We start from the raw sequence: 27,729 nt of genomic DNA, 5'->3' as shown, positions 1-27,729 counted from the left end.
GCGACGTTTCCTTATAGTCCTAGTAGCAGATGTCACCTTCGGAGCAAACAGGATCCGGCACCTTAGAAAGTGGTTGAAATAGATCACACACTATCCCACATTATGTGAACGTGTGAAATTCAAGGTTTGTGGCACAATTTGCGAAATTGTAAAATAGCAGCTATGTCAGTGGTTCCCAACCTTTTTCAACTCGTGCCTCCCTTGGCCGAAATTTAGGCCAAAATTCCCCCCTTGGGATAAATCTCCCCGATGATTAAAAAAGGTCATTTTTGCCGCGCAAACACCTGTTGACTGAGAGAATACGACGGGCGGTGCCGAGTGTTTCTTTCTAGCAGTGCTGTAATAACACTTCGTAGACCTCCAAAAATAACGGCCTTGGTTCCAATCAAACAAATTCTGAAGCGCTTGACTCAACAGACCCCCTCACTTCCATTTGTACTTTCGGCTTAACATGCACCAATCGCTAATTAATATAACTGCTATGAAAAATCAGTATCCATAAATTTACTGGTCTCGCGATTTTTTTCTCAAGTTTGCGTATGCATTTGGCCAATAATATTGGTACTTTCATATATAGCAGGGTTGACCAGACTCGAGTCAGACTCGATTCGGGACAATCTGGGTATTGACTCGACTTGGACTCGAGTCATTGTGCAGGACTCGAACAAAGCCATATGACTCGAGACTATAAAACGTTGGACGTTGGAATATTTTGTCAGTGTCTGAAAATGTTGACTTGAAAATATAAGATAAATTATTTCACTAGAGGCCTTATTGTGGTAGATCAGCATGACATTTGCTCGCTTAGGATATATTTGATTGACAGGCCGTCGCTTGCCTACAAAATTGTCTTGCGAACTGCAGCACATATGAACTAGTTTCAAAATGGGGAGTGGGGATTCATATGTGAAAAAGAGATTTCAAATAGCATTAGAACATACTTTCAGCAAACAAAAAACAGCCACAAGGAGCATATTGTCTTGCGATCTGCAGCACATATGAACTAGTTTAAAAATGGGGAGTGGGGATTCATAATATGTGAAAAAGATATTTCAAATAGCATTTGAACATACTTTCAGCAAACAAAAAACAGCCACAAGCAGCATACGTTCGGATATAACTGGTTGACTACATGACAGTTCGGACATGAACAATTTGGGAAATCCGTTACAATTATAAAGTGGAATTCCTCCCTAAAAATTGCAAAATTCCCCCCAAGGGGGGAATTCCTCCCCGGTTGGGAACCACTGAGCTATGTGATTAAAATGGTTTGAAAAGTGATGAATATTTATGAAATATAAGATAGTAATAGATGGAATATTATTGATATCAATGAATGAAAACGTTCACAACTTCGCTTTGTCATCTATGACGGCTCGGTTGACGTATACGGATTTGGAATCTGGATTCAAATCGTCTTCAGTCCGTTTCCCACCATTTTTAGCCAGACAGACGAGCAGGAGCGCTTCAACTGCCAGTAGAACTGTAAGCGTTGCCATGACGACGATCGCCCAGACAGGGATCATAGTTTCCGTTGTAGACACGTCCGTTGTTGTGTCGGGCGAGAGAGTGGTCGTAATTGGGGGTAGGTTTAGGCTGTTCTTGCTCGTGAAGAGATAAGGACGTTGCTGCAACAAATATGGTACCGTCTGGATCAAAATGTGACGTATTTCAACTACAACTTCCAACAGTAATTCCAAAATATATCATCAATTGGGTGTCCTCAGTGTCCAGTCATCCCGAGAAAACCATAACTGATAATGTTATTACCGAGATTGGACACCACCGTGAATTGACATTACCGAGAATGGACACCACAGTGGGGGACATTACCGAGAATGGACACTACCGAGAATGGTCACCACCGAGAACGGACAATACCGAGAATGTAAATTATGCAATGCAGGCATGTTATGCATATGTACAGGTCATGTGTATGTGCATCACGGCGTTGCCACATTCGGTGGCGATTCTTAGATACATATTTCTCTACAACGTCCGTCTCAGAAGTTAGATTCTCGGTATTGTCCATTCTCGGTAATGTCCATTCTCGGTAATGCCAATTCTCAGTAATATCAATTCTCGGCAATGGCATTCTCGGTAATGTTCATTCTCGGTAAACGTTTTCTCGGTATTGGTATAAAACATTAAATAGGCTTTCAGAAGTACAGAATTAGAATTGCGTCCATCTTCTAGAACGGAATGGCTTAACACTGTATTTGAAGCAATGCTGTACTGTTGGAGCCCTATAGTGTTACACACTAGTAGTATACGGTATTCGTTGAATTCCTTGGTATCAAAATACTGTGCAATACAAGTAACCTCGAAGCATAAAATATCATGCGATCATCGCCAATTATTACATTATAGCGCGATTGCAGGGTTGTATTGACTCGACTTCGACTCGATTCATTGCGCATGACTCAAACGAAGTCATAGGACTCGAGGCTCAGACGGCGAAGACCGACATTTCGTTGTAATTTAGAAGAATAGTAAAGTAACCACCCTATTGAGTCTATTGGTACTGGTACTTGAAAATGCGACCAGAAACTGCTAAAAGTGAGAAATATTAGTATATTATGAATGCGAATCATTCGATATCACCAAACGGAGTTAGAAAAAGTGGGTTTAACAAAACGAACTAGAAACTGGACCGTCAACACAATGACTTGGGCTCGGACTCGAGTCATAGTACCATGACTCGGACTCGACCCCCGGCTCGATGACTTGGACTCGGACTTGACTCGGTGGTGAATTGAAAATGACTCGACTTGACTCGAGTAAAAACTATGAAAGTGAGATTGACTTGTGACTCGGAGTCTTGTGACTTGGTTACAACCCTGCGCAATTGCAATTCAATTAGGCCTATCTCGCAACAGTAGCCTACCGTATTTTTAATGCTTTGTCTGCCTCTACGTGTGACCAATAAACGAATTGTTGATTTCCGCTTCATTCATACAAATCATCAAGTACCAGAGCAGTGGTTCTCAACCTTTTTGTCTTCGCGGACCCCTTTTGATCCGACACGGACCAAAGCAAGATTTAGTTCAAATTTAGCTCAGTTACCGTGCAACGGCCAGCTATCTTGTGTCAATTATAACTTTAGGCTAGTGATAAACAGCAACAAAATGACTTTCTTGGAAGTACCATCATACTGTACGTTGAAATCGGGAACAAATACGCGGCCGTGTCTTTGAAATCCGCGCCGTCGATTTGACATAAACAAGTGCCGAAAATACATTTCCACAAAGATAGGTGGTCGCGAAGGTAATATTAACGCGTAATGCTTTCGACAACACCTTTAGCTATGATCGCAACTTACATGGCACTGAAATTGCGGAGTAGATTTAATAATGAACATCCAGCCTACTGTCATTGTTATGTGACAACACCCCGAGCTCAACTTCAAGTTTTTCTGGAATAGCGGTAATGTATATTACAGGAGAAAATGGATCCCGTGGCAAGGTTTCAATTCATACGAAAGCAAATCAGGAATTTCGATTCCAAACGACTGTTCACTAATTAGGCTGAGACTGATAACTACAAATCCGAAATGTTTTGCATACATTTTGAAGTCACCCTGTTTGACCTTACAACACTGTATTATAATTTTTCCACGAACCCAAAAATCATCCCTAAACGGTAATACGTTTGTATCAGTAGGCTCTTGGGAATTTGGCAAGTAAATTGAGTTTGCACAGTACGATGTTCCATCTCAGAACGCCATGTTATTGATGTGAGTCGTGAAAGTTTAGCAGTTATGAAGCGAAACTGCCTCGTGATTTCCCTAATTAAAGTAAATACAAATTAGGCCATCAATCATTTCGCAAATTGAGAGGTTTCGCGGACCCCCTGAAAATGCTTTGCGGACCCCCGGTTGAGAAACACTGTACTAGAGGTAACGGTTTCGAGGTAGCTTCGGGGACTCCCGGTTGAGAATCACTGTACTAGAAGTAACGGTTTCGAGGTAACTAAAAGATGAGTACTGTAGACATGGTTTCGCCTAAAAAATGCACACTGCTATAAAGAAGTGAATGTTGCTTAAAATCACAACCACTCGTGTAAGTAGGACCAGTAGGGAAATACGTACCTGGGTACTTGAGAAAAGTAGAAGCACTTAGTTACTGCCTAGCTCTGTACCTGACACGAATACTTACGCAAGAGTTAACTGACCCCCAGACTATAACTCGCATGCTTCAGTATCACAAGTCCGAGTGTTGCATGCTGAAGTAGTGATGACTTCATTGCAAAATGTCGGCCGGGTTTGTCCGATATCGATATTTCTACGAATGCAGATACTAAGCAAATATTGAACAGCTCACCTTTGTTGGCACTTTCAAATCCGTGATGCTCCAAACTGTAGTCTTCTGGCCCACCGGCTCTAGCTGGAAAGTGACGAAACAGAATCGTGATTATCATTCACTAACAAACTCAAATCTTGCAGACTTGTACAAACTGCCAGACTAGTTAATTGATGTCAACTATAACTAATATTATTTTAGTATAGTGATAGTTCTACTTGCGTTGTTCTTGCAGCCATTGCTAGCTCAGAGTCAACACTAGGGCAAATTTTGGTTGGAGTCAAATCCATCGAAAGTTGCACTTATTTTTCATGAAAGTTGCTGTAAAAGTTGCATTTATTTTTCTTAAAAGTTGTACTAAATAGGTACATTTATGGACAAGTTCCTTGAAATTATTATGGTATGACATACTCGAATCTATCCGTATCCAAGACATTGTAGCAAAACTCAGTGTTGGCGACTTCAACTGAATCAATAGCCTGAAAAAATTGACCCAATGGAAATATGATTTTCGGCGGTCTAGCCTTAATGAACGTCAAATCAGAAATGACCTCAAATTTAAACGACAGTGAAATAATTATGTGATCTATTTACATATAGTCCCAAATATTACCAGTAAAACGTTGTATTTGCATGAAAAATCGAAAAAAACTTGCAAAAAGTTGTTTCCAAAAAAAACGAAGAAACGTTGCAATATAAGATTCCTCCAAACAGCTTAAAACACCATACTACACAACCTCTGGGTATTTAGGAAGCTGCCGAAAGCTGTGAAAAAAGTTGCAAAAACTTGCCCTAGTCATCACTAATAAAAGTGGCGTAGACAGGGGTGGATTTTGAGAGTCGAAACCCCTCTTATTCCTAGTTCAAAACGCGTTCCCAGTTCGAAATGCCCATGTCATATCTAATATTTCTTAGCTCCTTCTTAATCCAGAAATTGGTATTATCAGTCATTAGTTAGTTGTGTTTTAGTTGTTAGTAGCGGGTTTTAACGATCGTACTATAGTTCTAGTTACTAGTCTGGAAAGTAAGTATAGTTCTAGTTCTAGTTGTGAGTTTTGAATATCTCGTAGTTTGTACAAGTCTCGAGTCATGACGTCACCATGTTGTTCCATAGATTGATGGCGCCCATCGCATGCCCGATGTCACTGAAGTGAAAGCAATCAGGAGCAAAGTAGGTCGCGTCGACTTCACCGAACTGCGGACAAATAAGAGGCGGTCACGTGGTTTCTGATAAAGAGAGGCAAAACCCACCTCCGTGTAAGGCAGAACAGAATCTCTAAGGAAAGGTTGAATAACGACAGTGAAGTCTTCACGAGTGTCATACTTGCCAGAGTCTATTAGAGCCTGCAGTTGAACCTGCAAATGTGATTCGTGAATATTATCGCTGGGGTTGGATTTAATACAAAAGGTGTTTTAAAACACTTGAAATAGTCTAGGTACACGATTTAGAATGGCAATGTCTATTCAGCAGTTCTAACTATAGCCCAACTGCTTCGGTCGTTTTGTATCGAAATACTGTACAATTCAACTAAGCTGAAATTATAACTCTTGTGAGTTTTATGAGATCAGTGGTAGTTGCTGCGATATAGCGTTGCTGCAATTCTGTTACTACGCAACAATTCAGTGTTTTAACCATACGTTTTTACCCTGGGATGTTTCAACACCCCAGTGAAATATATTTGCTTGTAACTGCTCAGAAATCTAAAAGCAACATAATTGCTAATCCCATAGCTTGCGACCCGAGTTCTCAACTTGAAGACTTCGAAGGCTATTTCGGGGTGGTTCCAATGACCTGATGATATTTTAATATATATTTTCGGAATCATCGCGACAGTGGCTTTCTACTAAGATCAACTTAATTTAATTTGAGCGCTCGGGTAGCCAGCAATGGTATTAGCAATTATGTTGCTTTTGGATTGCTGAGCAGTCAATTCACCCGGGCAAGCAAATGTGACGACGGGAGTTGCATATCTGCCCGTAGATTATTTATCTATAATTTCCCTTGCTCTAGTCGCATAAACCAGTTATATAGTAATGCAGTCGCTGGTTATGTGCAGAGGTGGTCAGTAACGAAGTACTTCTACTTTTTCGAAGTACTCAAGTAGTCTTCCTCTACTTCTGGTACTTACTCAAGTAGATCTGATTTTAGTTATTTCTACTTCTACTTTGTAATATTTTATGATCTATTTACTTACTTCTCGTATTTTCAGTTAGTCAAGTAGAAGTAGTTCAATCTTCCAATCAGGAAGGTAGCCTGAGGAATTTCGGGGCTGTTTTCACGGAGTATCAACATTTAATTTTCATAAAAGTTGAGTAAAGCCCATAATTTTCGTCGCGCTTCGTGCTCAGTGGATACGGAGTAACCAGTATGATTTCACAAAAGTATCGGCGAATATAATTTAGGTAGCGGGTTGGCGTGGTTCCGTTCACATCGCATTGTCGCCTTTCACCCATATGAGACATTTGATCACAGTATATATGGCCAATCATAACGTTTTAAACTGATGTTGCCCAATCTAGCATTTACGTATCATGTAATCTAGCAGTCCACGGCTTGTCCAAATCTGGAAAATTGGACTCTGACTTTTTTCTTTAGTTTTAGAGCTGTTTTAGCATACCGCCTTTGAAACTTTCTGGACTATAGACATGGAATACGTTTTCCGCTTTTAGAAGTAGCATTTATATTTTGCTTTCAATTCCAAGTATAATATACTTTGAGTTTTAACTAATATCAGTTCTTTTGTCTGGACAACATACACGTTAAGTATAAAAGCCTTTAATTTCTGGAAATAAAGCTCCACAATATGGCATTTTTACAATCCACCATATTTTTTTATTGACGTTTAGGCTACTAATAGCGCTAAGTGTTCACACCGTATCCTATACAACTTCTCCGTTTTGCTCTTGGACTAAACTACGGGCCTTATATTATGGGGGGGTGCACCATACCATGATACTTTCTAAAACGCGCTGTTTGAGGAGTAAAAATAGGATTAGTATCGCATTTCCATATCAATACCATCATTTTCATACCATGATGCGGACGAATGGTTATGCTGTCGAAAATGGATACCTCCTGGTATGCATCAATATGAATCAAGCTCGGCACCTTTCGCATAGCTCAATTTGAACCTTTGGACAATCCATACGAACGAATTAAGATCATTTTCAAAACTAATTACTTACTTGAGTAGATTTAAAGTCAGTCAATTCTACTTTTACTTCAAGTAGTTTTAGGTTGTCTATGTAAGAAGTACTTCTACTCGTACGTGAGTAGATTTTTTCGTCGCTTTTTCTACTCTACTTGAGTAGCTTTCTTGACTACTTTGACCACCACTGGTTATGTGAGCTAACACTAAGTGCTTATATACAAATTTCATAGTGTAAAATGTCATTTTTTCTGAACTGTTCAACTAGCAGTCAGAAAATATAGCCAGTTGAAAAGCTAAGCAAAGTGAGTATACTCCAAAAAAGTAGAAGTTCTTCGTTACTGACCACCTCCAGGATATACCGATTCTAACAGCTTGCTTTCTGCGATTTGATTTCTTGAAAATTTCACCTGATACTGCTTGTTGATCGCCCTGAGTTCGTCCTGAGCTTCGGTATTATTCATGGTGTCGACCACGTGACTGCAGAATATGTTCTGCATGATTCTGCACACCCGACTGCTACCGAACCCGTATCCGACGTAGGGCAGAAGATAAATGTCGAGGATGTCAACAACGTTCACGAACAGTTTCGGAACCTGCCAAAATTGAAATCCCGATCTTAGAGTCGAGTTTATTATTTTGAAGTGGCTCTTAGAGGTACGAAACATCAATATACAATTGAACAATATATTATTATTGGGATAAACCCGAAAATGTTCGGCCAATGCTCGCCAGTGGAGATCGTTGGCAACTAGTAGTGAATTCAAAAGAACTTTGTCTATCAACAGCCGTATTACTAATTCCGACTCCACTGGCCTAAAATGTAGAATAATCTAAACGAGCAGAGTTCAATGCTCAATGCAGAAAACACCTGACGTAATGACATACATGATCATTATACTTCTTACACCTGGTTTCGTCGACATTTCATGATCATGCAATTCCCCATTGTTTTGAACATCATTTTTGTGGGTGTATGGTATTGATCTTCCTATTAGGGTGTATACTTCTTAGTTTCTGAGATCATTTGAATTTTTTAGGGGTGGTTTGTAGCTATCTATTTTCACTTCTACTTCTACTCCAACTTTTACTTGAACAGTTTTGGGCAAAACTACTTACTTTTGACACATTGAAGTTTAAACATTATAAGCTGGTATTGGATTTGCGATACAACTGCTGATATACAAAGTTATATTAAGCTCTCTACTAGTTGCTCACATTCAACTCTAGTCCTGAAAAACTTCGGGTTAATTTCAATATGAATATCTTATTCAATTGTAATTTTGTTTTACACGTTAACCTCCTCGTGCAGCAGATCCAACGCCCTCTCAATTTCCGCCACATATGCTTCGGGTGACGCCCCATCCGGGTCACGGCCGAGCGCGCACAAATCGTTGCCGCCTATGAACAGAGTAAGCAGTTTCCAGTCGGACTCGAAATTACTTCGCTGAACAGAAGAGAAGAAAGTCGCGGATTATGTTTCCTATAAAACACTACCAAATAAATTTTACTCCCTACCAACATGCAGGAGGGTATACAATTTGGGATTATTCATTTTTTCAAATTTTACTGACTACCCTATGATATTGTCAGGCTGTCCAGAAAAACATTTATAAGAAATTTTGAATTATTTTAACCCGTTGAAGCGAAGTTATTGCAGTAGAAAATTATGGATTTGAAAACAATTGTATGGTGGGAAATTCAGTCATTTGGCGCAGCTATACTAATAACATCGCCTCCACATGTTAGAATTGAGCCAAATTCCTTGAGGATCAAGATTCACGCTGTATGTGTACAGAATTATAAATATAATCGTACCGTGCTATTTATACTCTGTGCATATTGTGCAATCATTTCGCACCCTTTAGATTCGTTCTGCTTCACTTACCGGGTCTGACTGGAGGAGATCGATGAGACGTTGAGCTTGACCGAACATGTCGCTGGAAATTACATTCTCTTTCAGTACGGATCTTCAATATCACTTTATCAATAAAAAAAAGTGGAAAACTCCGTGCATGAGAGAAGGAGAGACTGAGAGAAAAGTCAGCAGATAAACGTTTTGTACCAGCCATTTGTGGTACAGACCTTCAGCGAAACACTAACTTCATATTCTTAATTTATTCGCTAAGAGCTTTTCTTCTAACTCTCATCAACAGCAAACGTCAGTAATTGGGTGAATCAAATTCGCAATGTTTTATATTTTGTGCGATTCATTTTGCCCAGAAAACCGTACAGTTAATTTGGTAAAACCTCTGGTGCAAAGGGCACTGATGATTTGCAATGGCGTCAAAATTGATTCTGGATTGTAGAACATTCGGTCAATCTTCCTGCCAAATGGTTACCCCGATCATATCATTAAATGATCATCTATCGTAAACCCAAAAATTTTAGAATAGATAAACCTTTCTAACCTGGGAGACGTCTTATTTATTTGCATCTTCCTCGGATTGAGAAAGTGTCGTACATGTTTGAAAAACAAATTAAATCATCAGTGAGCTATTGTTTTCCACAAGCACAACCTCGGATGGATAATCGTCATGCAAAATTCTCTGATGCCTGCAACGCAAAGGGGCATGCTACGTGCTACCTGTGACAAATCAAAGCAACATAATCTATCAATACACGTGTCTATGTGATGGTATAGGTCGGATATATCAGCGTTTGCAGCAAAGAATTCGTCAGTATGTCCTACGGACAATTAGAATAGCTAATGTTGTTTCCCCAACTTCATCATCGCACTGTGTTGCCACACTGCGGGATTATGATCAAGTTACTGCTTGTAATTCGGCTAACGGACAGCATCTTTTATGCCAATGTGCTAATCATTACAATGAAAGTCAATGTTCTGTAGTTGATCGTGGTCGTTCGCTTTGTTCATCCGTAGGTCCTGGAATCTGCGACCACAAAGCTGCGAAAGACGATTGTCTGTCGCCAGAAGGAACACCCCTACACTCTTGGAACATTTCATTAATGCTATGTGTTCTTGTTCCCGAAATATACTCGTTACCATTTGTTATGTGTCGTTACTGTCGTATCTTGCCAGTCTACTAGTTGTTTGTATTTGTTATTATTAGATCATACAGACAAATAGTTCCTTCATTTCGAATTTGATTCACCTTTTCACCGACGTTCGCTACTGATGAGAGTCAGTCGAAAAGATTTAGTAATATGAAGTATTTGTTTCGCGTTATGCTAACAATTTGATGTAGTTATAAATAGAAACTGGCATGTCAAGTCTGGCCACGTGACGAATAAGGACAACATAGAAAGCAAATTCGAAAATATCAGACATACACGGAGAGAGAAAGAGAGGGGAGACGGAAGAGAGAGGGTAAGTATTTAAACAAGGTTCGAAATAGGTGCTCGCATGTTGAATCTGACGTAAGAATGGGTGTGGAACAATAACGAAATAAATGTGTCGTAATTGCTTTACTCTGCTCTGGCTCCGGGCACGGCTACGTTGAATCCGTATTTCTGTTGATACAGGACTGGGACTCCGGCTCCGGTTGAATATCCGTCGACGCGTGGGTTGAACTTTTTCAAAATATCTGAAGACAAGAAGATGGAAAAGCGGAACGAAGATTGAAACTCAACAAATCTGACTCGGTATCGTGATCGAATCTTCTACTTCGGCATCTCCTCCCACACTGAAACACATTCCTCGATACTCGAGCGCTAGACCTGCGATAGTGGTCGCGCCCGCTCCGTTAGCGGCCTGAAAATCGAGTGACGGATGTGACGACACGAGTGCGAAATGACCTTATCGAACTCACAGACAAGGAATCCCCCATTGCTGCGACGATGTCGATGTCTCGCGGGCGCAAGCTGTGAACTGGAAAGTCATACGAAAACTTTATCGCTAGCAAATGCCACAGATAAATTAGGAATGGAATGATAAAGGGATTTTCAATGGATAATTTGATCCAAAATAATTGGAATCCAAACGCTGGAGAATTCCCACTCACGAAAAATAGAATAGCATCTGACATATTGCATAATTGAGAAAGTGTGTTAAATGTATCCAATATGACATGGAAGAATATTCCTATGGCATGTCACCAGTGAGGCAGGAGTGGAACATGGAAGTTTCCTGTTTCATACCATACCATACTATCCCCTGTTCAGAGGATCCGGAATATAGGCACGATCCTTGGAGTATTCTTCCAAGTTGTTTAGGCAAATAACGAACACAGATATTTTTACCTGTTGTGGTCTCGAACTGCGTGACGTCATTTTCGAACCCAATGTCGAAAAAGGGTAGCCCGATTCTTCTTGTTTGTTTCGCCGCCGAATCTTCGACCTGTCAATCAATCGACAGTCTTCGGGCGGGGTCAGTAGAAACACAAATCGATGACGTCACTAACCACATATTCTGCTATCATTTCGTCGAGTTTTTTCATTTGTTGCTGCCAAAGTTGTTTCGCACCTTCGAACAAAACACAATTATTGATGGATAGCTTAAAAAGCGCTGGACTTGAACTTTACCGGAGCCTGTGCCACTGGAAAACGGCAGCATCGTCACGAGCAGAAAGTAAATATTCATAATTAAGAGATAGTACTGACAAGAAAGAGAATGACATGCGGTTGAAACACAACTCAATAAATGAATTATGACAACATTGATTTGAAAGGAAAAAATATAGTTCCGTTTGGCTATCACGAAATCAACGACGGCGTGACGCAACAATAGCAAAATGTCAATGAATCGCTGAATCCTTTCTCCTTCTCTTCCGAACAACGAAGAGAACGACGCCCTCTATTACGACACAAGCCGCCAAGACTACGATCACGCAAATCAGCCACGCTTCAGTTCCAGAGTCGTTCGGATCCGGATTATTTTCCGGCGGTGGGAAGGGGGTGGGTGGGAGGCTGTTCTTCGACGTGAATATGAAAGGATGATCCTGAAAAACGGAGGCTGATTTTGACGTCATTGGTGGAGCAGCAGCAATTGCCGGAATGACTTTATAGGCTTGCTTTGCTACTATAGTACGATATGGTTCAAAATTTGTAATTTCCAATGTTCCAATGCGAGTTTTATGTTTTGTATTCAAACTGCGCCATATTGGTTTCATTTTTAACTCCTTAACTCTTAAAGACAGGCACGCGAAAAGTCATCGAGTTGAAATAAATGTATTACTGCAATGAAAGCAATATACATTTTATTACTATAATTCATTATGTAAATGTATTAAAACACGAAGTTCCGGGTTTTTATAAAATAATATATTTACATAACGAGTATATTATTAAAGGCCAAAGTTGAAACCCGCACCGATGTTGGAACTTTCAAATCCGTGATCTCCCAAACCGTCGATTTTTCGCCGACGTGTTCCAGCTGAAGAACAACGAATATAAGACATTTTGATCGCTTTGTTTAAACACAGCGGCGTCACCATATTGTTCCATAGGTTTACAGCGCTCATCGCGTGTCCGATGTCACTGAAGTGAAAACAATCAGGAGCAAAGTAAGTCGCATCGACTTGCCCGTCGTCAGTGTAAGGAAGAACAGAATCTCTCAGGAAAGGCTGAATAACAACCGTGAAGTCATCACGAGTGTCGTACCTCCCACTGTCTATCAGAGCTTGCAGTTGGACCTAGAAACACAAGTCTTTAGCGTTTTAGAGCCCGGCCTATTAGCGACTCGCCGATAATATTGAGTCGATATCACACTTTGGTGGTCACCGTTGGTACTCTAGTACAGTGCTCTTCAACCTTTTTAGTCGTGGTACACCCTTTTAACGTTTACTCAAAACTCGTAAACCCCTGACCACATAACACACTCATTCCGTAGTAAGCCTAATCCAGGAGAGTCCAACCTTTTGGTTATTCAGGACCGCATTTCAATTACATATATAGCATACGGCCGCATTCCAGCAGTGTGTCGATATATACCGGTGTTATATTGGCTACTGGGAACGTCGCATCACAGAGAGCCTTGTGGTGTTCCATGCAGGGCTTTGGAGCAGCCGTAAATGTTGAATTAATCCAGTTCCGGCTCCGGAGCTTTCTTCTATCATAAATTTGCTCCAGCTCCGGAGTCGCATTATTACCACTGCTCCGGCTCCAGCTTCGGCTCTGAAATCTATCGAATGGGTCTGTCTATATCAGGGGTGGCCCGCGAGAAGATTTTGAGTGGCCCGCGAGTTAATTTCCTAAATTTCTCATATTATCGAAAATAAATTACTCAGATTGTGAACTTGCAAGGCCAACCAAATATTTGATTAGTCTGTCCGCGACTCTTGGGATGTTGAAGACTAAAATATCAGTTCCGACGCATTGGCAGATCCAGGGTCCAGTCACGCTTTTAGTAAATCGTCGTACATTACAATAAACTAAAATAGTAGTAAAATTTTCTTCACGATTCGCGTGTTTAATTGTCTCTCGATTTCTTGCTTGGTAGCCTATACCCCATCCTGAAAATAAAAAACACGCCCAATTTACCCGATTGAGTCCAACTATATTCGTAATTACAAAAGAAAGTCATTTCGCGTTTGCGCTCGCAGAAATATCGTCGACGATGAAATGTAGGCACAAAATGATTGTCGCATATTAGCGGAAGCCTTCGATATCGATATGCGCGGCTAGTGGCTCGCGCACTCGCGCGTCAATTGCATGTAATGATTGTAATCCTCTAGCCGGAAAGGTTCGGACACCCCTGGCCTATGTGGAACACTAAGCTACCCACCCGTAGGTTAGTTATCTATAGTAATCTAGAGTGTGTCAGCCGTCAGTAACATCGGATGCAGCAACGAAGACATAGGTGCCTCCGTACCGGCTTGTGGTGTCATAATGACTCCTTGTCAATTGTCGATAACATAATAGTTGAACTAGAACGCACTTTACTCCATGCCATTGCTGTGTACAGCATCAAAATTCTGATGTAGCGTTTTAACACTGGCACTCTACTCGTTGACATTAAGCCATACAGCTAAATTCAATCTTTAAATTTGAGATTATTATTCAACTGTAACTGCAGTAAGAGCAATTCGGACGCATATCACCACCTGCTCAACAGAAATCCGATTTGTGCCAAATAGCCAATGGTTTGAAGTTCGATATTGGTGCACTCGTTACCAGTCCTTCCGGTTTCGATCAAGTTCATCTGGATATAATATTTTCCCGTTGAAACGAATCGAATAAAATCTGAATTGGTGCCACGGAGAATCTTTTGTTTTGATTAATATTGCCATGCACATTGCGCCACACCTGTAACGAATTAAACTATGCTCGTTTACAAGTCACATTGCGCGATAATTTTGGAATACTAGAGTATCAAGCAGACATGAAGAATGAACAAAGATGAATCAGATGAAACAGATGATTACAAATTGTGGAAATCGGCTAGCAAATCAGTAATTTGTCTCCAACATAAAATAACATGGGGTTCTGACATCGCTTTGAGTGGCCCGCATGGCGAAAATTGTTTGCTGAGTATAACAGCGTTTTAGGCTACTTCTGCCATCCCTTACGCTCGAAAATCCTTACTGGAGTGAATGACGATCATGCGCAGTAATGCATTCCAATTGGCATGCATACCCAATAACACTGTCCAATTTCGCGCCCCAAAACTATCTCGAAAGAACGAGTATTTGATCATCCCATTCATAGCAACGATGAGATGGAATTTCCCGGCGCGTGCTCGTCATATCAACATGTGCAACGAAATCACGTTTTATCCTATGTCTCATTTTGCGTAATACATAGTGATCATTATTTTCGAACCGTACAATTGGCCAATAATGTTGTGCTGATGACGAAATTGTGGGTATGCCGAATACCCACAATACTTAGAGGCATAGCCTATCTAGCATACCGATGATCGTCGCTCATGTATGAAAATTGAACATTGAACATATGACTGCTCTGCTGATAAATACCCAAGGAACGTGGTTAGTTGAAAAAGGTGGCGCCATAGAGGCAAAGATTCTTAATTTCGCGACGGGCTGCTGTTGAATTATGTGAATTCAGCAGATATGGTTGTTTCATATGTATAATAGTATCTTATGAAATATACCGGAGCCGGAGCTACTCCTCAAATAACTGACTGCGGCTCCGGCCCCAGCTCCGGTGAAAATGCACGGCTCAGAGGCCCCGGTTCCTTGCCGTCACTGTAGCAGCAGAACACCCACGCGGGCTTAGTGCTTACATCAAAATCGTAAGTATTATAACATGGAAAAGTGATCTAGATTTCTTTTGTATTTGACTTTTTATTTTATTTCTTTTCTTTCGCAGAGCGCGAATTTCACGCCTGGAAAATTAATTTCATCGACAATATTTGTTGTTTCATATATTACTCAACAAATATTCATCAATTCTTAGCCCACGTGATCAGATTAACCGGTAGAGCTGATGTAGGGGGTGTCTGCAAAAATTTCGGGCACAAAATTAATGGTAATGCATCTTCCGGTTTTCATTAATCACTTTGTTGCATGTTGTTAACTTTTACCTCCCATCAGGATTGTAGGCATAGTCTAATTATATGTTGGAATCGCCCAAACGTACCAGAAAAACCTTTATTCGTGAGACACACATGAACCCGACATAGTTTTTACTTTATAGGGTGCATCATTTTCCTCTGCGGTTCGCATTTGTATAGTGCTCATCTCAGATTTCATTATTATGATAAAAACGAATAAAATTTTCAAGTTTAAATAAAATCCCTCAAAGATTTCGGAACCAATTCGTTATTTCAAATTGCATATTGACGGCCTCCAACACACTCTAATTTAATTATGTGTAGAATGCGGCATAATAATTGTTTACCGGCTTCATGCGACCGTACCTCAGCAGGTTGTCCGTGAAGCCTTTAAATTTACGAAATAGTTGACGACCTAATTTGTATCTTTTTTAATTAGGAAAATCACGAGGCAGTTTCGCTGGCTTTAGTACAATTCCAGAAAGCACATCAACAGAATGGCTGTCTATGATGAAATGTGCAGACTCATTGTGACTGCAAAATTACAGATACCTACTGATACATATATTTTGCGGTTTAAACATATTTTGTTGTGGATGGTGGGAAAAATGGATTATTAAGGTCAATCACGTTGACTTCCAAATGTTTATAACAATCAATTTTCTCCTGTGATATAGTAAACCATTTTCCATTATAAATTCAAGATGAGCTGCTTGATGGAAACGACCAGGATTGTCGTTATATGCTCATTGAAAAATTTGATTGTGAATTTTGTTGCCATATTTGTTGCAATCATACACAAATGTGTCGTCGGAAGCGTTACGCGTTATTATTTCATTCGCCACCACCTCTCTTTGTGAGTGGCGAGATAGCGTAGTGGTATAATCCATAGCTGCAACACCAATGGATTGTGGGTTCGAGTCCGAACGAGGTTGATTCCAGAATTCCTATCTAAGTGTCGTAGTTTTATCTAGGCTCCTCCTCACCACGTGATCCGCATAAGCCGTGTCATATAAAAAGCCTAGAAATGGGCCGTGCTACAAGTCTGTAAATACGGAATCAAATATGAATTATGTCGGACTGGTGTAAAATGACCAATGTAGTCGAAATACCATGAATATCAAAAACAAACAAACCTTTCTTAATGGTAATCGATTGTCGGCAAGTCGTTCATATCAAATCGAAGGCGCGGTTTTTGAAGACACGATCACGTATTTCAGGAAATGCAATTGCAAAATTCACTTTGAAATAATAAAAGTCAACGCAATTTCTACATAAATAATATGATGTTATTTTTAAGAAAAGTAATTTTGTTGCTGTTTATCACTAGCCTACAGATGTCATTTGCACAAGACGATTGCACGATGATTGAAGTAAATTTGAACTAAAACTTCGGGGGGTCCGTGGGGTTCAGTGAACGTCCGTTGGGTTCGGTGAACGTCTGTGAAGGTCCAAAAGTGGTCCGCGAAGACAAAAAGGTTGAGAACCACTGGTATATACTAATCAGGGCTCGATGTTATCGGACAACCATCTAACACAGTGGTTCCCAATGTGGGCGATGTCGAAAATAACGAAGGGGGCGAAAATAACGAAGGGGGCGAAAACGGACGAAGGGGGCGATAGATGGGCGATGTAACTGCCGCACGCACCCCAAACCCCCTATTGTGGGTGGGAGGGGGCGAGTTCGAAGAAGGCCTAAAATTATTTAGTGAATTAACATAAATTATACAATAATTTTTTCGAAATTCATGCAACTTTTTCATTTTCCGCTCAGGGCGCGATTTAATATTGTCATGTATATTTATTTGGGGGTACCCGTCACCCAACAAAAATACTCATGATTTATGGAAATGGGAGACTTCCGCGTCGGCCATTACTGCGCCACGACACACCAAAACATATGAAGTTATAGGCCATGTAACATGCGACTCCGAGAAGTGTGCCAGAACGATCAGCAGCGAGAAGACCTTGCCCGAAAAGGAATGCCCTTGTGCTGACCGAAAACTTCGACATATATACTATACATATATGTTTAATTGTCCATAGGCGCCTCAATGACTGGAGTCGAATGTTCCTGTCCTGGCGATCTGAACCCTACAGGACAAATGTCATCGCGCAGGGAAAAATTATTTGCCAGTAAAGGAATACCAATTTGAAATCATGTGCGTCTTTTACTTTGTTGCGTTTTGGCGATTTACATATCTTCTGACATAGCAGATATAGGAGGTCACGAAATAGCATCATGTAACGATATCAATATAACAAAGGCTTCGCCCGAAGATGTTTGATTATTATTTAGGGGTCGTACCTTTTCCAACACACCACACTCAGCTCTACCGGTAAATCTGATTACGTGAGCAGAGAGAGGATAAAAAATTGATAGCAATATATATGCATTAAATGCGTATTGACCGATTTAAACATGAATTATATAAATTTGTCGAGCCACCAAACAGTACATGAAATAGGGTTTGGCTGATATGTAGCGACAAAAAGCCCACTGGCTGAGGGGGGTCTGGGGTTTGGTTTATCACCCTATGGGAGCCCAAGGACAATGTTTTAGGAGGGGCTGACGAAGTGCTATTACGGTCCTGATTGTAGTCAAGTTGGAGAAATGAACTTTATTTAGTCAACTCACGAAAATTTCGCTGTCAAAGTGTAATTTCGAGGTCGAACCGAAAATGTGGCCTTTTTTTATTAGTCAACTCGCCGGTGATCCCAGTATGTATGCCCATTTATCGGTTCCCAATATTTGGGGGGGCGATGATCGGCGTGGAGCTTCAAAAGGGGGCGATGAGTCGAAAAAGGTTGGGAACCACTGATCTAGCACATTGGTTCTTAAACTACGAGAACCCTGACTACGCCCCTGCAATTATCCACACTGTGCTATCTTGCACGTCGCAGGATGTACCAATTCGAAATGTTTGAGTTCTTGCGGCGGTTTCCTCTAAAATCATTACAAACGCATAAGCTGAACACATGTCAACTATAGGGCTGGGCACAATGATTCGAGTACTCGAATCTGAATTGAGTATTAATTGTGATCATTCGAGTCGAGTAGTAAAAGATGATTTTTTTGAGTACTGAAATTATACGCTTCTCGGCACTGGAAGCTAATTTATCAACGAGGATAATAGTTTCGACAGTTATTTTCACTGTTGAAGCCTTGAAACCTTGACTGGCCGTATCGTAGCATACGAAACATCATCATCATCATCATTGGTTTATTAGCAATTTTATCAGTTCAATACACCACAAAAAATGCGATACAATGAATAGACAGGAAGATGTCGAAGCGACTTGGATTTGTCACTACAAAGCTACGAACGTACTGGAACCAGCACATTTGCCAAGTCATGATCGTCCCACAGCAATGCCACCACGTGCAATAAAATTGGTATGGTCGAAAAAATACCAAAGTATATTTAATGTGATGGATAACAGGCATTATATTCGTTGTGGGGGCATAAAAGATACATATTTGAACTTTCACATATTACGTTCTGTTATGACGTCATAATGAGTGATACTAGATTACTCGACTTGAAGCATATATTACGTGATTCAGAATCGAATCACCCAGGTACTCGATTTTGCCCAGCCCTAATGTCAACTCCATCCTGTTCTACTCCAACAGGAGCTATTACCAACGTTTAAATGCTAAGCATTTGCCTATGACATCACAAAAGGAATGTAATTTACAAGCTGCAAGACAGCCGATATGAGCATTGTACGATATTGCACACCCAGTCAATATGTGCTGAAGCATTCACTTGACTATTAATTGTGATAGCTAGTCATGGAACCATTTTAATGTGCCTCTAGTACACCCCAGAACACCCCATCCTAGTGATACACCCTTATAAAATTTAGTTACACCCCGTAGGGTGTACGATACAACCGGTTGAAGAGCCCTGCTCTAGTAGACGTAGAAGTAGCGTCGAAAATTTCTACTCAAGTACAAGTACAAGCAGCGATTTCCAAATAAGCAACATAGTAGTCTTCTAGGCTTAGTTCGCCTAAATTACAGGAAACTGTTCAGCAGAATTAAAAAATAGCGTAAATTCATAACGACTTCAGTCATTAGTGCAAGTAAACAAGTACTTCGTTACCGACCACAGCCCTTTGCAGGTGTCCAGAGGCAGCCTTTCTAGTTCTAGTCACCTGATACTCCTTATTGATGGCTATCAGCCTCTCTTGCTCTTTTTGGTCGCTGGCAGTCGACACTACGTATCCGCAGAAGTTATTCTGTGCCTCTTTGCACTGAGGAGTTGCGCCGAACCCGTCGGACACGTCGGGCAGAAGATAAATCTCCAAGATGTCGACGATTTGAACAAGCATTCTAGGAACCTGACAACATAAGATATTTTCTTTTTATTCCTATCTCACGGCACTAGGTCCAGTAAAATGAACCAAGTACTCGATTCCAAATCAAGTATTAACTGTGATGATTCCATTCGAGTATAGTGAGACACGAATATTGCGAGTACTGAAATTATGCGACCCTTCCCGTCGAAAGTGATATTATCAGCGGGAATAATACTTTGACGTTTTATTACCAGCGTATTACCTGCCATTGAAAACTAAATATCACATCCTCAAAACATGCTGTACGATGCTATGCACATTCATGGAAATAAGATATCTTCAGAGCCATTGTCAACCCACAATATCCTCATAAATCCAATTATGTGGATATGGTCGAATAAATACAAAATTTACGTTATGTGGTGAAGAACGGGCATTTATTTTTTGTGGTGGCATCCGCATAAAAGGCCCACGTATATGAACTTTCCATATCAATCATACGGTTATGACATCGTAAGAAGTGATATTCGAATACTTGAGCCGAATTCTGATAATATATTCGATTCGGAATCAAATCAGTCATGAACTCGGTTTTGCCCAGTCCTACAATACACTCACTCGTTCGTGCAGAAGATCGAGAGCTCGTTTGATTTCGGCCACGTACACTTCCGGTGTCGTACCTTCCGGGTCACGTCCGATCGCACACAAATCATTCCCGCCAATGAAAAGCGTCGTTACTTTCCAGTCACTCTCGAACTTTGACCTCTGCAAAATACCTGGCCGTGAGCGGGTGAAACTATCATCACATACTGAACAGAGATGGTAATTGAGAATGGATATGTATTTTAAAAACCGGATTTTAATTTAGCCGTGTTCGGATTTTAGATTTTATTGAACTTCGTACTGGTATTTCTTGACCTTTCATCAGGATTTTCGGTATAGCGGAAAGATATTCGCCCAAACATATGCCTATGCCATAAACAAATTTCCTTCGTGATGAGGGAACACGATTACGAAATGGTATTACTTTATTATGGGAAGCATCATTTTCCTCTACCGTTTGTATATGTACTGTAGGGCTCAGATTACAAAGGACGCTACTATATTAAAATCGAAAATGAACTCGCATTGAACTGCGCGTAGCGCCAAGATACTTTGAAGGAAAATTCAAACGTCTCATTAATGAGGGAGTCAATTCGTAAATTCAATTTGCATATTTTGGCCGTCAACACATCCTAATCGTCGGGGAAGCGAGTGGCGCAGTTGGTTAAACACTGCAGTCACGACACCAATGGTTACTGGTTCGAGTCTCGGCTCTGCCATGTTTCTATGTGTCGGAGGTTTATCTGGGCTCCTCATCGCCGATCCCGCTGTATATACAGCGCCTTGAAAAGCCCAGAGAAAGAGAGAGCCGAACTCCCGAAAGATGGCATCAAAAGACTAAGTTGCGGGCGCATGAAAATCGAGAGGGACTGATGGTGGAAGAGCGCGTGAATGGAAGTCGTCCGTAATCTGACGAAAAAGACCGTAAAAGACCGTTGAAATTACTGAAATTGATGTACTGGGCGCAAATGACCTTATAGGCGATAAGCGCCAAAGTTGTGCGAATAAAACAAACAAACAAACATCCTAATCGAACAAGTGTCGATGGCCGCATAATTTTCCTTCTACAGCCGCAGATTTCCCATGCCTGAACCTTGACCTGAACCTTCTTAATTGGACCAAAAATCGATATCGGGGTTAGTTAGACGCGGTATTTGCTGGGAAACTATCTCCCCGTATTTTTTGGTCTTTTGAGGAGCCCGAAGTCGTTTTGTAAGCGTTTCAGTCTTGGCAGTGGACGACCATTGCACGACAAGGCAATATGCCCATTCATAGCAGCACATCCTTACTCCATGGAATGATATAACCATCGCCGAAGTCATATCAGCTAGTGAGGAATAATTATGTTGCGCACAGGAGAATAGCTTACTTTGAACAATAGCAACAATATATGTTTAATCTGAAATCAACTTCAGCATTTCAAAATGCTTTACTAAGCGTTCTTCTGAAATTTCAAAATCATGTCACGGGCCGCAAAATATGACCTTGCGGGCCGCGTGTTGGTGACCTCTGGACTACAGACTTGTATAATCCACCAATCTAGTTAGTTGACGGTCAACGAGTTTTTAAGTAGTTATAGTTCTATTTCATTTGCGTATATAGATATAGAACAACTAGAAAACACGTGTCATCACTCAGACTCGGCCGAACGTCCGCGTTGCGAATTTCGCGTCATCTATGTCGATATTTAGTTGACCCTGCGCCCATTAGCCTAGCTGTCAAAGCTGTAAAAGAGAAAGAAATTCCAAAAAGGAGGACATTTAGGCGTCCTCGGAGGGCATTATCGATTTCCTGAAAAGGGAGGACAAATCCTCATACGGAGGATATACGGTGAGCCTAGTTTATGCAGATCGCAATCCCTCCATTTAAATATCGAAACACGACCATTTGAGATGCCGATTCTATCTTCAAAATTCCATGGCTCATTTTCAAGTCAGTAATTCGTCTTATTAGAACTTTAGTTCGCTGTATTTTAGTTAGTAAGTTGCAGTTTATAAATCTCGTTAGTTCTAGTTCTAGTAGCGACTATTAAATAGAGAGTAGTAGGCCTACTATAGTTTTAGTAGTAGTTGCTAGTTTTCAAAAGTGAGTATAGTTCTTGTTCTAGCTCTAATTTCTACAACTCTGACTTCAGTATGAATCTTCTGATCATTTTCAATTTTCATACGACTTTTGAACAACTTTCAGCCAATACCGAATTTTGACGTGAGACAGACTTAATTCTGTATTTGGGCTTCGACTTGGAATCCACAACAGGATTTGCGTTTGAAAACATTAGACCGCTCATGTCTGGTCGTGATGTACTTACGTCATCGTTCTCCAATCTGTCGATCAAGGTGCCGGCTTGTCCAAACATGTTGCTGTAACGACGAAGATGCCGCTCATTTATTTAATCCCAAAAATCTCGCCCACTCACCGAGCCCTGGCCCCGCCCACAGCGACGTTGAATCCGAACGGATAAGTGTCGATTTTGGGTCCGTTCTCGTACGAGTAGCCGACCAATCGTGGGTTGAACTTTTTCAAGATGTCTGCAACAAAACGATGTCAGGACACGTATCGATCGGACTTTTGCAAACTACTAGATTTTGTAAATGAACTACTAGAACTAGAACTACTCACGTTTTAAAACTAGCAACCAGAACTAGAGCTAGAACTCACCAAATTCAAAAATCCTCAACTAACTGACAATCGATGATACGAATTACTGAATTGCCAATGTCCTAAGAAATATTGAGGATATAACAAGAATTTCAGAACTACGGGGTTTCACGATTAAAATGTGCGGGGTTCCCATCCCAATAACCCACTCCCTGGCTACATAGTGATGACTCCAAGCTAGCAATGGCTGCAAAAATATCAAACATCATAACACCGGTATCACAGTTTACGTCACACAACGACACGTTTTTTCCAGATGTTCTGAAAGTAAATTAATTTCAAAATACGCAACTAGAACTAGAAGTATGGGGTAACACTTTTCAAAATCCTCAACTACGGCTAGAACAAAAACTAGTAAAACAAGTAGTTAGTTGATCGTGAACTAACTAGACTGACAGTCTGTACAAGTATCGTACGGATATAGTAAGGCCGAACGTACTGGGCAATGTGATCGATTCTTCCAAGGTGGCGTTTCCTCCAACGCTAAAGCACATGCTTCGATATTCCACAGCGATTCCCGCCAACGATTCGCTTTCTGCACCAAACGCCGCCTATACGGAAAGCGGACGTTTGAAGTTGAAACTTGGGAGGGAACGTGGAGCTTTGAACTCACTGTTATGGAATCACCCATCGCAGCCACGACGTCGACATCTTGCGGCCGGAGAGAGTGAACTGCAATTTGAAAATTGCTTTTCGTCATCTCTTCGAATCGAATCGATTATTAGGGGTCGAGTCGAGTATTCGGATATCACCAAGTATGCGCCCACACACAAGGGCCCATTTGGATATTGAAAGTGGCGGTAGGACTCAGCGAGCTAAATGGGGGCGCTGGGATGTTATGGGGACGCCAAATAAAATTGGCGTAGCAGTACAGAAAGTGTAGTTGTTCTCATAGGGATATATTGTTCTACAGTAGAATTATAGCTCTATATAAGGGGTTACCAACACGCGGGCCGCATCATCCGACCGGACATATTACGTGCAATAACCCAGACACTGCTTAAAAACAGCTTGGGGCTTCGCCGCAAGATCATTGTGACGTGGTACCCTTTAAGCTAGTACCGTGCCGCGTTAGCCCAATATCAATTCCTTAGTCACTGAAATGCGTCAGGTATGGTGCGAAGATAATAGTTCCAAGTAAAAGTGATGGTCATGATACTTTTTGTTGTATTGGTATTTCTTTATTAAAATATTATTTCTTCTGTGGTAACTATATGCCCATTACACAGGTCAGAGAGCACGGCGTTGTACAGTTGTACTGACGTAGGGTTTTTAAAAGCGTGGTTGATAAACGATATGGCCTATTTTGTCTCGATTTATTTGCGGCCCGTGGTCTCGACGAAATTTGAAAAGTGGCTCGCGAGGCCTTGTGAGTTGGCGACGGCTCTGCTCTGTATATTCCTTAGTTCTCGTTGCAATTTTTAGTTATGACAGAATTCAATAAATATCGTAATTTTTGGTGCGCTGTGCGCAAAATATAACGCCAACGTATACAATATATTTCCACAACTTATAATTCATGTAAAAGGTTTTTGTGCTTGATGCGCGTAAAACGTTAGATTGCAATGTCCCCCTTAACCCAGTTCCATCACACCAGATAAGGGTGATCGAACATTCGGTATTGTATGTCGTAGCGTATATAAATCTGGAAAAGTGGCCCCATACCAATTTTAAAAGAGAGAGCTATTTGTAGATAAATAAACTAAATAGCCACCAAATGAAAATGTCAGTATATTCCCTGTCGTATCATTAACAAGCGATTCTGTTTAGTGTTGTGACCCATAACCTCGTAGGTAAGCTAAATAACATGGGTTGCTTTGTTCGGAGTACGTGTATGTTGGGGTTACCATACGTTCTCTTTTTCGGCTTTTATAAGAGTGTCCTCCGAGAATGCCCAAATGTCCTCTTTTTTAGATTTCGTCCTCTTTTTTGATAATTTTGGTTAAATATAGGGCCAAATTCGACTGAGACATAATAAATTTACCATTTTCCCAGGATTTACCTCCGGTTTTGCAAGTCTGAAAATTTTGAAAAAGTGTCCTCTTTTCAGATTTCCAAAATATGGTAACTCTAATGTATGTCAAAGTAAAAAAAAACTGTGAGAAGTATTCCCGTAAGTTGATCCGGAAAATATCTAGATACAAATATCAGATCGTTCATTAGTATAGGTTTTATCGCGCGCGATTCCAGCGCGAAATACTTCCTAGTCAAGAACACACCCGGCAAGACCGACCCATCGTCTTTGATACGGCGTACATAAATGGGGGCGCCGGATTATGTACATTTCTGAAATTGGTCACCGGATCTCTGAAGTACTGAATCGCTGGAATTTCGCTCTAATTAGCCTAACTAAGGTGTTTCCGACCTTATTATGGAAGATTAGTAAATTTCTATTTCAAAATGTCTCACCACCACCTCTAAATTCTGCGTGATGATTACTAAAAAAATGGCCAACACCTTCGGTCAAACCTACTCACTCATTATGTGGGATAATATCAGTTATAAAATACAGTTATACTAGTCAACCACTGTTTATTAAAACAATACAATCGATTTCGATCTCTATCCAATCGAAGTAGTCAAGTATATGATGCTACGTGAAGTTCCGCGTCACGCGAAACACAGATAACGATCTATACATGTAGGCCTATAGATGTATATTTGTATATACTGGTAACACACAGCACTACCGGCCGACTCGTACTTTTCCTTAAAGACGAAATTCTTGTCTTATTGATTGAGATTGTCTTGCAGTGATCGAATCAGTCTGATGCTACTAGCAGTTTTGCAAATATCTTAAGATGTGTTACCGTTAAGTCCGTCTGTAGGTGTATCGACGAAATTGATGTCGAAGAATGTCGTCCCGATCTGACGTTGCGCATTCTGATTCGGCTCGATTTTCGGGAGCTGCGGACAAAACGAATTGTTGGAAGATGGGGGCAATGCTAAATTGTGGGGTTATTATTATTAATAACTATTATTATTTGAATAGTGGCGCTTATGACCGATTAGGTCTTTTGCACCACGTACGAGAGGATTGGCGTAAACAATATTTCACAGATATTTCGCACACGACAGAACAAATTCCACCACCGGGGTTACCAGTTGAGCAGAAGTGAGAACATTCTCAAGTGAAAATACGATGCCGTAATAGTTGCACGATTCAACTAGAAATCGACGGTGAAAATGAAATTGTGGGGTGATAATCGTTCAAACTCGAAAATCTGCTCGCTTACGTTGAACTCATCTATCGCTTCTTCGACTTTCATCATTTGACTTCTCCACAGATCCTGCGCTTCTGATAATTCTGAAATAGTGAAGTATGTAGAGAGACAGTCATAAGCTCGTAGTAATCAGAAAGCTTTCATAGCCATCAAATGTCCTGAATCAAAATTGAGCCAGAAACGGTTCAGAATTTTTTAGGATACGCGTAACCGCCCACAAAACTTGAAGGGGGCCGCGATCGCGATATTACCTCCTAATGAAGGACGACTCACCGAGATGTCCCTGAGCAAATACGCCGAACAAACCGAAAAATGCGAATCTGGTGACCAGTTTCATAGTATATTCTTCCTGCAAAAAATAAAATTAGCTCGATATCGCTATCGATTCGAAACGCCGTTCTTCGAAATCGGCGGCAGGGAATCGTTGAAATATAACCGCCCGAGATTAGGAAGAACTGATTTAGGGGTAGGGTTCAGTTTACAGTGAGAATATCTTGAAGGGTTATACATTTTTGCGACCCGGTAATTTCAATCCGGGGATGAGCGCAATAATTCGATTATTCGAACTGAATCGAGTATTATTTCTAATGATTCAAATCGAGTAGTGAAAGATTATTTCGTGAGCGATGAAAGTAACGCTCCTCGTCACTAAGAGTTGATTTATCAACGAGGATGATAGTTTCGACAGTATTTCCACCGTGGAAGGCTGTCTGCCTCGATTGGTCTCGCAGAATACAAAACATGTAGGCTACTGGGAAGAAATGCGCGTTCGATTCAGTATGGAATTACTCAGGTACTCGTACTGCTCTAATTGCACTAAGATTTCTCATCGAAAAACCCCGTATCGATTCGGAAATAACTTAGAAAGTAGACATCTCATGAAAAATCGACCTGATTGCCGACTAAACGCCTATGTTTTGAATTCCTTTGACATCTACACGCACATTATATTTGCTTGTAAGCTGTGTTTGCGCGCGCTGCCGTAATTGTCGAGTTTACGACCATCATGATGAGCGACGCAAACAATAAGGGAGAGAGATAGTTTTTCGAGGAATTAATCTCTGACGCAG

At 40.8% G+C, this 27,729-nt stretch overlaps 2 protein-coding genes across 2 annotated transcripts; both read right to left on the bottom strand.

Annotated features, from left to right (window-relative positions):
- Positions 1 to 1,260: 1,260 nt before the first annotated feature.
- On the bottom strand, positions 1,261 to 12,068 carry LOC145453894 (phospholipase B1, membrane-associated-like). Its single transcript, XM_080331861.1, has 13 exons — positions 11,936 to 12,068; positions 11,815 to 11,876; positions 11,654 to 11,750; positions 11,224 to 11,282; positions 11,054 to 11,165; positions 10,884 to 10,998; positions 9,339 to 9,390; positions 8,751 to 8,897; positions 7,861 to 8,046; positions 5,553 to 5,657; positions 5,401 to 5,496; positions 4,323 to 4,385; positions 1,261 to 1,628 (listed from the first exon to the last, which is right to left on the bottom strand). Exons 1-13 carry the CDS (start codon positions 11,991 to 11,993, stop codon positions 1,347 to 1,349), a joined length of 1,434 nt encoding a protein of 477 aa, XP_080187987.1. The 5' UTR covers positions 11,994 to 12,068; the 3' UTR covers positions 1,261 to 1,346.
- On the bottom strand, positions 12,009 to 27,566 carry LOC145453895 (phospholipase B1, membrane-associated-like). Its single transcript, XM_080331862.1, has 12 exons — positions 26,933 to 27,566; positions 26,672 to 26,742; positions 26,246 to 26,342; positions 24,049 to 24,107; positions 23,875 to 23,986; positions 23,194 to 23,305; positions 23,086 to 23,137; positions 20,793 to 20,939; positions 20,031 to 20,216; positions 12,844 to 13,044; positions 12,723 to 12,785; positions 12,009 to 12,351 (listed from the first exon to the last, which is right to left on the bottom strand). Exons 1-12 carry the CDS (start codon positions 26,994 to 26,996, stop codon positions 12,148 to 12,150), a joined length of 1,368 nt encoding a protein of 455 aa, XP_080187988.1. The 5' UTR covers positions 26,997 to 27,566; the 3' UTR covers positions 12,009 to 12,147.
- Between the last annotated feature and the right edge of the window lie 163 nt (positions 27,567 to 27,729).

The sequence above is a fragment of the Botryllus schlosseri genome, chromosome 13, assembly GCF_051294905.1.
Source record: "Botryllus schlosseri isolate E-star chromosome 13, Bs_hap1, whole genome shotgun sequence".
Classification (NCBI taxonomy): domain Eukaryota; kingdom Metazoa; phylum Chordata; class Ascidiacea; order Stolidobranchia; family Styelidae; genus Botryllus; species Botryllus schlosseri.
Note: the sequence above shows the minus strand (reverse complement) of the source record. Positions and strands in the feature narration are given on the sequence as shown.